Below are 12,707 nucleotides of genomic sequence, written 5' to 3' on the forward strand. Positions count from 1 at the left end.
TCCGTGCCCTGGACACCACCCAGGAGGTTTTTATTTATAAAATGGAGTGTTTTTCAATGTTTTTAGGCGTGGAGCGAGTATATATATCCCAATTACACTCGGATCCCACTCATCCACGCCCACTTTAAAGGAAAGAAGAGATACATGGATGATACCTAGCAGGCGCTCGGGAAAGTGTGCTCGCCGTCGTCCCGCCGGAGCTGCTCCGCGATGTCGATGTACTGCGGGATGTGTCCTCTCCGTCGTCAAGAGGGATCGAGGAAGTTCGTGCTGACGCGCTAGTTGAGGCGGGCGCTGTCCACACCTCTAGCTCTAGCAGTCCACGCAATCCTCCAATCCCGCGGGCCTGGTGTCACGAGGATGTGCCGTGTGCGGAAGGTGGGCATGCCAAGACGATCGAGGCGATAGCAGCCACGAGCCATGGAGGGGAGCGACTGCCAAGTATGAAAAAGAGAGGAGGGGGTGCGTGCGTGTACCGCATGGTTGGCGAGAGCATCGGTTGTCTGGTTGCTCTCTCTCGGCTGATGACGAAAGCAGGCTATGCGGGAGCGGCATCGCATGATGTCTTCCCACGCACGGCTGAGTCGCCACTGGGAGCATGTATCTTGATATGCCCTTCATCGGATCAGAGATTGACATGTTGGCATTGCCCTTCTTCTGCCTCTATGGATTGACATAAACGGTGAATTCTACAGTTCTTTCAACCTCATTCAACATGTGATGTCTACCAGATATCTGGACCTATCTTCAGATTGCGTCATATTCTGTTGATTTATGACGAGCTTGTTTGTGCAAATTGCTGTCATCTACAACAGTGCAAATTGCTGTCCTTCCACTGGCCTTTGGGAGAGTCCTAAGCATATTACATATATATATATATATATGACAATAGAGTCTCACCTCTCAGTAGCATTCTGTCGGCTGCCCTTCTTGAAGCGAGACAATTTCCCTACGAACGGGAAGTGAATTCAGACCATCTGTTGATCCATCCCAACTGCTCGGCTGAAGTCAACCCGTTGCTGCAAATCCGATTGCCGTACTTAACTCGGATCGCACTAGCAGGTTTGTCTGTTCCCCTTTCTTTAACAGTATTAATGACGTTCTTCACTACTGGTTATACGACTGCTCCGTTGCCGTGAGAGGATCTTTACGTGAACATAAGACTAGCCACTCCTCGTGATAGAGAAATTTCCTTTGTCAGTATTGGATCTACTTGTTCACGTCGACGGTGTGGACATTCGTGGACGAGGAGCGTTCCCCACTACGTCCTCCCCTTCGAGACGATCACGCGGGTCATTTGGGAACTTGATCCTGTAAAACCCATCACGTCGTTAGCTGATTAAATCTCGTATCATCCAATGACTGACGTAATTCTCATTATTATTTTCTCAAATCATATACATTATTTCATGCCGTTACATAGCATTTAGAATTTACGTGCTCGACGTAACACAAAATGTCAATTCCGTCCGTCGTGTTACATCAATTTCTGTATCAGTGAATATATCATACAGTAAAATATGTCGCCTTTTCTAATTTTCTTACATAACCGAAAATATTATTAATGTACTAATTCAAATAATTTTCTCAATTAAATAAAAAATGGGAAAAAAATATTAATTAAATGATAAAAGAAATTCATAGTAAAAAGTAAGCAGTGCCCAATAAATTTGAAAATTTATATAAGTGGTCAAATATATAAGTTTCATGACAACAGTTAAATATAATGCTGTGATAGAATTTAAACTATTAAAAAGCTGTTCAATTTTCTGTTTCATGGAAAATTTTCAAATCATTCACAATTTTATGAAATGTTTTCATAGTAAAGGACAATTCATTAAAAACCAATTAAACACCAGACTTATGCAAAATACAAGATTAAATTTTATTATGCTCACCAAAAAAAACTCATGGGCATGAAAAATACTTAAAATTAATTAATTTGAAAAATAGATATGTTTTTACTGAAAAACAATAAGATGTAAAGTAGATGAAAAATCAAAATATAACATGGTTTCTAGTGATAAACCTATGGGTCATCACTTGATCTGAACTCCCCCCTAGTTACAATCCAGGGCCTTTGGTTCAATTTAAATTTCATTCCTACTGGGAGCATCAACCCAGGTCAAATTAAATTTGAAAAAATTGTTATAACACAATTTTACTTGGTTTGCAGGAGTTGAAGTCTGTCGCACACAGTAAAAGGGCAGCATATTCATACAAATATAATCATCAGCTCATAATTGGAATGGGGAAATTTTGTGTGTTGAAGATATCCTACAAGGCAATGTGCCCATATACTTAGGTTTTAGTAAACTCTGTGCATATGTATCAACTGAACCCTTTCTGTAAGTCTGTTTTAATAAATGATCTAATTAGATTGTTTCAAGTATGTGGCTTGCCTGTTTCAAATGGACCAAATCCATGGCATGATACACACAAAGCTGGATTATGTTAATGTTTAAAAAGATATATCACGCATTGAAAAATAGTGCATTATAAAGTATTTTATTGGAATTTTCCAAAATAATTCAAAATTCTAAGAAAACCATGAGACCTATGAAAAACTCAAAGCAACTGTAAACTTCATTTTCATGCATATTATTTTCATGTATGCATCTTAAAATAGTCAAAGGTTAACAGTAAATAGAGTGATACATGAATTATCATAATAATTCTAAAATAAATGGTAACATGCATCATTTTTCTTATCAATAACAATGAGGTATAAATGCATGATACATATAAAATTATCAGGATTGTAAACCTTCAATTTTAGATAGATAGGAAATGTGATTATGTAACCCAGTTAAAATTATGAAAAATTAACTTTTTTTCATCATGCTAACTATGGTTTGATCCAAAATGTGTTATGGAAACAATATCTTATATTCTACATCTACTTAATGGTAATTGCTAGAGACTATCAACCCACATGATATACTATTTCAAACTCATTTTCCCTGTACTTTATTTCCATATTTAACACGAGTATCGTGATTAGTCCTACCTGTTGATATGATAAAATGATAGAAACAAATCCAGGATCTTACCATTTCAATATTTCCTACTACCAATTACTTTTGGAATTCATAAATCCTTATGCTTCTGAGCTGGTGTCTATGTTACTTATTTTTTTCCAATACCTCGATCAACAACCTTTTATACAAAAATTAGAAAAAATGTTATTTATGAATAACTGGTTATTTCATCAAATACCTAATTAAATTGAGTCCTGATATATTCTCGATTTACCCAAATTTTCTTTTAATTTACCCAAAACGTTTTTAATGTATTGTTTTAGGTATGTTTCAAATCTTGTTCATGATCCCTTTAGTTTTTTAGTTTCCTCAATTTTCTATTTTTCTCTTTATTTAAATTTTATTTTATTTTTACACAGCTTTAATGCAGGTATAAAATTACATATTTTTAAATGTATCAATAGATTGTCATTTTTCTGATCCGTGAAATTATTGTCATTTTTTTGATCCCTTCATGAGAATTCGTGTCTAAATAGGGAATTAGGTAGGAAATGGACACTATTACACAGTAAACGTAACATCTTGTCACAATTATTTATGATTTCATACTAATCGTCAAGGAACTTTAATAGAATTTGAGTGCATGAATCCATTAAAGAGCTTGAATAGGCTAGTATATTTTTGATGTTCATGAGGCAAGTAACTGTAATGCAATATGAAAAGGTCTTAAATATTTTTTATCTGTTTTTTTGTATTTTTATTAATTATGAATTTAATCATAACATCTAAGTAAATTTAATTCATATGTTCTGAACCTCTTTATCTTCTCCTGAGCTCGATTTTCTTCTTATCAACTTCTTTACTTTATTTTATGCAGATTTATGAAGATTGATCCTTAATAATTCATTTGTTTCTCAGGTGATAGTTTTTTGGAACCTTAAATTTGATATCTGAAACTTTCATTTTCTAGTTTGTTTTCTTGTTCTTTTTAATTCAGTTGTTTAACAGATTCACCCAATCTGTCTCTTAATGTTAAATGTGTTATGAATCATTTATGGGAATAATTTAATTCCTAAACCATCACGTGACTATAAATATTTTTAAACACAATATGTGTAGGTTGTAATGTTTTGTCTGATCTTTCAGGGTATTGCGTTGGAGTATTTTTAGGATTTTAGTCCTATTAAGGAAAACTAATTTCGATATTATAGAAATTAATGAGTTATTATATCCAAGATGAATTCACATCATTCAGGTGCGCAGTATTGGATTTTATTGGATCAATAACATGCACGATTCAATATGGTTTTTAGTTATCCACAAGTGGAAAGTCGTATTATAACTATTTTGATTTCCACATATGGAAAATTATTTGAGTTTTCACATATTAAATGATGTTAAAAATTCAAAATTCAAAGAGACATGTTGGATTTAGTTTATTCATGAAAGGATTTCATACCTTTCAGATTTATTGTTTCCCTCGTTTATTATACATAAAATTTGTCATCTATTTTTGTTTGTCATATTTTTTATTAGCTTGTTTCTTATTATTGAGCCTGAAATTTCTAAATCATAAGAACATTCTTCTGACACACATTTAAAAATGAAACATCACATCCCAGACATGTAGTATCAATGAGGTAATATGCTGATATGAAATTTTCTACTGAGTGGTATTCATAAATTCCGTAATGCAGACACTTGTGAATTAAGTGCTTGATTAATATGACAATCAATAAATTATACACTATGATTCTGGGAAAATCTAACTTAGCTCTTTTTTGACAGAGGGCCATCCTCGTGAACCACAACGCGCAAGCAACCACACCGCGCAACCCGAGCCGACGCAAAGGACCCGCAGTTCAAGTACACGGCTTGAGGTTTGTTTTCCTTGTTCTCCATAAACTCATGTTTGTTTTCATTTTGTTTGTTTTTCAGAACTACCCACGTGTATTCGGGGGTTCCGTGTCGTTTTCGCCTTGCTACTTTCAGGACTAATGCCGGTCCTAGGGTGGCGCCTTGCTATTTCCATTCTTTAAAGCTCTTTTCTTGACTGATATCTCTTCCATCATTAAGAATTATTCACCTTAAAATGGAATATTTTATTCAAAAGGAAATATACCAATATCATGTTTCCAACAAAACGACATGAAAATATGACAGACCCAATTATGTGCAGTATCAGCTATGCAACTGCTTCGAAAGTAGTACATTTTATCTTTTATGTCATGAGCAGCTCCATTACTGCATGATGACGAGTTGGCGACCATCGTTACAAATTTTACTGTTATCAAACTAACCTAATTAGAAAGAGTCGATTCTTAAGTTTGAGAACGACACATCAATCTATACCAAATACATGTTTTGAATGAATAATCGCTGCTATACATATAAGACTTGGTCCAGATCTTGCTGTCCGGTCCACGTAGTTAAAAGGTTTCAATATACGATGGTTGCTTGATCAAATGAATCGATCTTACGTTTGTTCAAATATTTCCCAGGGTCGCTATTAGTATGCCATTTATTTCCAACTCTCTCTTATAGCGTCTCAATATTACGATATACTCATGAAGGTGGGTGTATTTTCGTTGACGCAGTCCAATAAAATCAAGGGAGCAGAGAAAATCTTATTCTTTTAGTGTGGTGACAACTTTGCCATTATCATATGTATCCTTGCGTAAGATACAAAAAAGAAGTCAGAGGCCAATCGACAACCGCAAATAAATAAAATTTTAATGATATAATTGTTGGCTACCCACAATTAACAGCTATTCCCACGTTCTTTAATCTCATAGTTAAGGTGGTGGGGTCTCGAATAAAACATTAAACCGAGATTAAACTGGAAATTGATTGTCTATGAAGTGTGCTTTAGGGATGAACTATGTTCTCATTAAATTGTTCCCTAGCGACTGGTAGATCAAATTAAGCGAGATATCGCTATAAGGCACATGTCCTATTCAAACGAAGACGTCTATGGTAGGTTTAATATTCAAGTAAAGATAGAGTCTAAAGACCAAGAACAAAGTATCGCGTAAAACTTTGCTTTCTGCAGTGGAAGTTGCCAGAGTCGAAATATTATCTTATTATTTCTTAATCTGTCTCTTAAGCAAGTTATACTTAAAAATGCCAGCTCATGAAACAAAAACAAAAACTTAGCCGCCGATCATAATTGACCCCAGAGTCGTCTCTCATTGAACGTAAAATAATACGACCCTTCCCGAGTCTATGAGGTTGGTCAGAAATACAAAGACTAAGGTTAGAAGAAAATCTAAAACTTATAAATAGAGAAGCAAGCAAAAAAATTTCCACAGCAGACTGAACTTGTAAAGAAGGTGCGAAATGGCGTACAATGAGCCAATTTCGCCGCGAGGGTGGCTCTTTCTGCAGCGAGAACTTCCTCAAGTAATCCACTTTACCATCTCCTTCCAAGACCCTATCGACGTTCCTATGCTAAAAGCCTTCCTCTCTTCCTGGTTCGTCAAGAGCTGCCCTCGCCTTAGATCTCTTGTGGTAAGCGTGTTATCCGATTCTCAGAAGGACAGTCTTTAGTCGGAAGATCGTAGTATAGAAGACACTGTAAAACAGAGGTAGTTACTGCGCAAAAACCTACTCATAACGTATACCAAGCAGCTAATATTCCTCTTGGCCTTTCCCGGCAGTCGCTAAATCGTGATTGTATTCAAGAAATGATTTATGTTGCAGTTATTGATTTTATTACCAAGAACATGTCCGTTTATAAAGATTCGTCGAGTTCAACCTAACTATGTTTAATTTTAGTCCTGTAATTATTGTGGGTACGTGTTCTAAACACTATTTTCAGGTGACTAATGACAAAGGTCAAGTTCGATGGATGGAGCTTCCGAGAATCGACATCGACCAGCATGTAATTACCATGCCCGAAGAGGAAGAAGAAGAAGAAGGTGAAGCGGGAGAGAAAACTGAAGACAAAAAAAGCGAGGAAGAAGAAGAAGGTGAAGCGGGAGAGAAAACTGAAGACAAAAAAAGCGAGGAAGAAGAAGAAGGTGAAGCGGGAGAGAAAACTGAAGACAAAAAAAGCGAGGAAGAAGAAGAAGGTGAAGCGGTAGAGAGAACAGACGGCAAGAAAGGCGAGAAAGAAGATGAGAACGAAGCGAGTATTGATGAGTTCGTCAACTCGTTGATTCGATCGTCGACGATGAGGACGGATATTCCTCTGTGGGATGTGCACGTACTGCCTCAACGACGTCGGACTTTGGTCCTTCGGCTACACCATGCGCTTGGAGACTGTCTTTCTCTTATAGCGCCCCTCTTCGCCAGCTTCGACTCAGAAGAACCGCCTTCTGCAGTACTTAGCGAGATCAGAGAAGGGACGAAGCCAACTATGGAGAAGCACTCTCTCAAGGCAGAAGTAGCGGAAACTACGAGATGGGCTTGGAGATCTGTGAAGGCGGCGTGGTACACTATTCCGTATGCCAAGCTAGCGCCTCTTCTCGCTGTCCGCTTGACAGAGGATAAAACGATGATCAGAGGTGAAACACACGGCGTTGGAATGCCTCGGAATTTGACTTCGCTGACTCTTTCGCTGGAGGATATGAGGACTGTTAAGAACAAGGTCAAAGCGGTAAGGTTGCCCAAAACGATGGACTCAAATAAAATTTTGAGGTTGAAGTGCTCATTTGTCATGTCTTTGCTTTGGCGCAGACTATCAATGATGTTTTTCTTGGGATAACGGCCTGTGGAATAGCCAAATATTTCAAGTCGACACCCAACGGTTGGACTCTCATTTGATATTCCACATACTTTCACTTCTTGGACGTCTCAACAGCGGTGATTTTCTTTGGTTGTTTTCAGGGTCTTCAAATCTTGCAAATTTGACTGCTTTGAACGTGGTCAGCTTAAGAAAAGAAGGCCTAAAGGTCAGCTTTGCGGTCGTTTGACGTTATCTTTTTTTTGCCCTAATCACAGACTTTACTCTCTACGAATATCAAGAAGTAAATGAAATTTTCTTAATGGGTTTTTCAAATTTTACATATGAATCGAATATCTGAGTATCTTGGTGTGATTGGGGTCATGATTCTATAAATTCGCTTAACATGATAAAGCAGATCCAAGTTTCTGTTTCTGACTCGTCTCTTAGATTCTCATATCAGGAGTAATCAGCTGACTCACTGTTGGTTTCAGGATCTAATGGAATTAGTAAGACACGACAAGGAGATAGCATGGGGAAATAATATTGGGCACTTCCTGCTTCGAATTGATCTCAGAGAAGAACAAACAGACCCTTTGAATTATGTGCGCAAGTCTAAGGAAATTCTTGACAAAAGGAAGCTATCCATGGAAGCCAGTCTTTCGCATTACAGCAGTGAAATGATGATGTCCATGTTTGGTCCCCAGGTACATAAATCATTCTTTTTTCATCTTTATTTGGTTACACACAATTACACTTTTTTTTCTGTTTGAGAACTTTGATTTCTCCACTGATTGATTTACTTTGTTAACTAAACAGGCGTATCTGGGTTTAGCTTGCAATCTGCTCAGTGGCATTAGCTTTCTCTTCTCCAATGTCAATGGACCTGCCCATCCCATGGCCATGGAGAAGAATCATATAACAAAGATTGGATTCACGGCAAACGGCCTACCTGTGGTATGTATTCCTCTCTGACTAGCTACTTTTATCCCCAAGAGGTTAATTGTGTGTTGTTACTTGTTTTTTTACAGCCTATCGATGTTCGCATGATATCATACAACGGGAAGGCATTTCTGAAGGTCTTAACGGCAACCAAACTCATTGCCGACCCTAAGCTTTTATGTGTGTGCATTAGAGATGCCCTTCAAGAAATGTTGGCCACATGAACAGCGTTTTAAGTAGTCTCCTAGAATTTGTATGTTGTACTCTCGGTTTACAGTTATTATAGTCCCAAACAGCCGGGTGGTTTTTAGTTCCTATTTATTGCATTCTACCTTCGGTCCAGATTTCAAGTTGTTGGGCAACACCATTTAATGATCGGCAAGGAGGGCTCCACATTGAATCCAATAATGTGGTTATCGGTGTTTTATACTGTAGAAGGGTATTCCATTTTCCCTTAAATGATATGCACCCTTAGTAACTAGAAAGGTAGGAAGAGGTCTAGTTATTTAAACAAAAACAAGTAGCGGTAATCCTCATAGGCATTGAACCAGAACCACGTTCCAATGGCGGCTTTCAAGTGGTCCTCTTATCCTTTATTAAATGGTGTAGGTTGGCCGTGACTTAGTTCCACCATTGATATTATATTGAAAGTACAGTCCTCTGGTACTTCTATTTAGTAGAAGTAGAAGCCCTCGCCCTTCTAATGGGCGAAGCAGTAAGTACCTTCCACCATTTTTGATGATTTATCAAGGTGTCATGAACGACTCATGAAGACGGAGGAAGCTTGCCATCGGAATAATAGGAAACTTAACGAAGATTAGATAGTAATGATGCACATATTCTATACTCATTAAAGACTAGATAAAATAGGAAACATATAAGTTTAAACGTAGATTAGGATTAAAGATAGATAGGACTAAAGATAGATAGGATAAAACATAGAATGAATTTTAGCAGCTAGGATTAGATCGGGACATAGCCGTTATACCAGTTATAATGGCTATGATTTAAACAGATCGAACGGTCTAAGACCGTTCGATCCATAGCTGTTATACTAGTTATAACGGCTATGATTAAAACAGATTGAACGGACAGACCATTCGATCCACAAACCGTTATACTAGCTATAACGACTACATAAACAACCTTTCTATATTTTAGTACAATACAGTCTGTATAAATACCAACCAATGTTAAGATCAATCTATGTGGGAATAAAAGAGATCTTAAGCATCTTGTGTCCCGTGTTCTCTCTTCTCTCCTTCTCTCTTCTTGTCCCCCTTCTTTCTCTCCTCTCAACCTCTTCATCTCAACGCAAGGATCCACTTTTACATTTTATCAGAGCAAGGTTCAGCGGCCAAGAAAGCTCAAGAAATTTCTATGGTGCAAGAAAGCACAACGGCCGGTTCTCCCATAATGGCAATTGGAGAAGCTTGTGTGGCAACCCTTGGACAAGTCCAGGTTGCGATTCCCCCTGGAATCATGATCAATCCATGACTGAATAGTGAAAATTTTCAGATGTGGAAGAGCTCAATACTACCAGCATAGTACGGGTATGATTTAATGAAATTCATAGATGGTATATCTCCACCAGTTGTTATTGCAGATGCTCAAGGAAACATGATCAAAAACTTGGAGTTCAAGAAATGGTGGAGAATCGATCAGCAGGTCCTGGGATTTTTGCATCAAAACATTACAGAGTCGGTACGTTCATACGTCAGGAAAGCAAAACCCTCACGTGAAGCCTGAGAAAGCTTAGAAAATACCTTCGTAAGCTGGAATCAATCCCGTGTCATGGAGCTTCAAAGGAAATTTCACAATATGAAGAAAGGTACTCTTAATGTTGAAGATTACATTAAGTATTTTAAAGAAGTGGTAGAAGCCTTAGAAGGAATGGGGCATCCAGTGGATGAATCTTCTGTCATCTACACATTCTTAAGAGGACTGGGGTCAACATATTTTTCCAATTCGTAGTAAGCATCAATGAGAATCTTTATCATCTTAAATTTGATGAAATAGTGGCACATCTTAAGTCGCATGATACCTTTCTTGTCTATGAACAAGAAGAGGAGAGGAACTCCTTTCCACCTATGGCTAACAACTTGCAGATCCAAAGAAACCAGCAAGGTGTCAACTATCAAAGGAAGAATTACAATTTTGGAGGGCAGAACAGATATACCTCTCCATACCGAGGACGTGGAAGGGAAAGAAATCAGAGTGTTCAACCCAGATGCCAAATCTGCTTCAAGTTAGGCCATAGAGCAAGGGAATGCTCAGAGTTTTAGACCTCAAGATCAAAGGCACAAGCCTTCCTATCCACAGCTTCAGGAAATCAAGAGTGGTACCTGGACAGTGGGGCAACACATCACGTCACGGCAGACCAGGATTCTCTGTACAAACTCAAGCCTTACCCACAGAATGATCAACTTCAGATAGGTAATGGCTCAGGTTTGAATATTTTATCAGTTGGCTCTTCAAAAATTACTACCTCAAATCGAATTTTACATTTAAAAGATATTCTTCATGTACCGGACATTACTAAGAATCTACTATAAGTTCATAAGTTTACTAAAGATAATAATGTGTGTATTGAATTTCATGACTTTTTTGTCTTGTGAAGGACAAGGAAACCCATCAAGTTCTACTCAGAGGGGAAGTTAGAAATGGACTCTATCATTTAGATAGTCAAGATATTTCAAAATATCCTATGGCTAGAGAAAAGGCATCATCAGAACCCTGGCACTCTCGCCTTGGTCATCCACAGTTCTGAATTTTAAACTCAGTTTTGAATAAATTTGGTCTGCATGTTGTTTCAAGGAATTTGAATTTTATCTGTGAAAATGCAATTTAGCTAAATCTCATAAGTTAACTTTTGCATATACTGGTCATACTTCGAATAAAAGTTTAGAAATTATTCATTCAGATTTGTGGGGGCCTTCTCCAGTGATATCTTGATTGGAGTTTTCTTATTATGTTTTCTTTATTGATGACTTTAGCAAATATACTTGGATTTATCCTCTTAAAAGAAAAGTTATCTTCTCAATGTGTTTATTGAATTTCATAATCGAGTAGAAAATCAATTAAATGCTAAAATCAAGTACGTACAATCTTATTATGTTTTCTTTATTGATGACTTTAGCAAATATACTTGGATTTATCCTCTTAAAATAAAAGTGATCTTCTCAATGTGTTTATTGAATTTCATAATCGAGTAGAAAATCAATTAAATGCTAAAATCAAGTATGTACAATCTGATTGGGGTGGAAATTCCAATCACTGAATACTTATTTGAAATCACATGGTATAATACATAGAATATTCTGTCCTCATACACCCGAACAAAATGGTGCTGCAGAGAGAAAACACCATCATATAATTGAAACATCACTTGCATTGTTGAAACATGCCAATATGCCTAAGTATTTCTGGGATGAGGCAGTAGCCACTGCAGTTTTCCTTATTGATCCACTTGTTACACCAGTTCTTAAAAATAAATCTCCGTTTGAAGTTTTATTTCAAAATTCGCCTGACTATACTTTTTTAAGAACATTTGGTTGTCTTTGTTATCCGCATTTGAGACCATACTCTCATAACAAACTCGAAGACAGATCAGAAACATGTATCTTTTTAGGATACAGCTCAAAACATCTTGGATACCAGTGTCTATCTCTCCAAACAGGTAAACTTTACATTTCCAGACATGTTGTTTTTTACGAAGAATCATTTCGATTTAACATTTATCAAATTGATCAGAACGTTCAGTACAACGGAGTTTTAAGTTCATTTCCCTCGGATTTCTTTCATACTCACTCAAAAAGTTTCTCTGCATCCACTGATTCTTTGAAAAACACTGATTTACCAATTTCAGCTTCAGACTATTTAACTAACCAAATACGATCCAAATCACCTCAAGATCCCAACTCAATAAAAGGCATTGAGTTGAATGCTTCATCAGGACCCAGCTCGCCATCGGATCCTGTCATAAATCAACAAGAAGAACTAAACCAATCGGTTAGTCCTTCGGTCGATACAACTAGTAAATACTATCCAGATATTCTTACTCAGAAATATCCAGATATTGTCTCAAGCTTTGATCAAACCCCCGAAACAAATGTTGA

At 37.1% G+C, this 12,707-nt stretch overlaps 1 protein-coding gene across 2 annotated transcripts; it reads left to right on the top strand.

Annotated features, from left to right (window-relative positions):
• Positions 1–6,277: 6,277 nt before the first annotated feature.
• Positions 6,278–8,904, top strand: LOC144712903 (wax ester synthase/diacylglycerol acyltransferase 5-like). Of its 2 annotated transcripts, none has more exons than XM_078587292.1 (7): positions 6,278–6,491; positions 6,802–7,581; positions 7,662–7,731; positions 7,812–7,876; positions 8,142–8,354; positions 8,467–8,604; positions 8,679–8,904. In XM_078587292.1, the coding sequence occupies exons 1-7, from the start codon at positions 6,321–6,323 to the stop codon at positions 8,811–8,813; spliced, it is 1,572 nt and encodes a 523-aa protein (XP_078443418.1). In that variant the 5' UTR covers positions 6,278–6,320; the 3' UTR covers positions 8,814–8,904. The 2 variants fall into 2 exon arrangements, with proteins under 2 accessions (XP_078443418.1, XP_078443419.1); XM_078587293.1 differs by having other exon boundaries at positions 6,466–6,568.
• Positions 8,905–12,707: the final 3,803 nt, after the last annotated feature.

Source organism: Wolffia australiana, chromosome 15 (assembly GCF_029677425.1).
Source record: "Wolffia australiana isolate 7733 chromosome 15, ASM2967742v1".
Classification (NCBI taxonomy): Eukaryota; Viridiplantae; Streptophyta; class Magnoliopsida; order Alismatales; family Araceae; genus Wolffia; species Wolffia australiana.

Bases quoted from the DNA above. Each gene is read 5' to 3' on its own strand.
- LOC144712903 (XM_078587292.1), top strand. From the start codon at position 6,321: ATGGCGTACAATGAGCCAATTTCGCCGCGAGGGTGGCTCTTTCTGCAG. The intron at 7,732-7,811 runs GTTGGACTCTCA...GGTTGTTTTCAG, and splicing joins TTTCAAGTCGACACCCAACG to GGTCTTCAAATCTTGCAAAT. The intron at 8,605-8,678 runs GTATGTATTCCT...GTTTTTTTACAG, and splicing joins CGGCAAACGGCCTACCTGTG to CCTATCGATGTTCGCATGAT.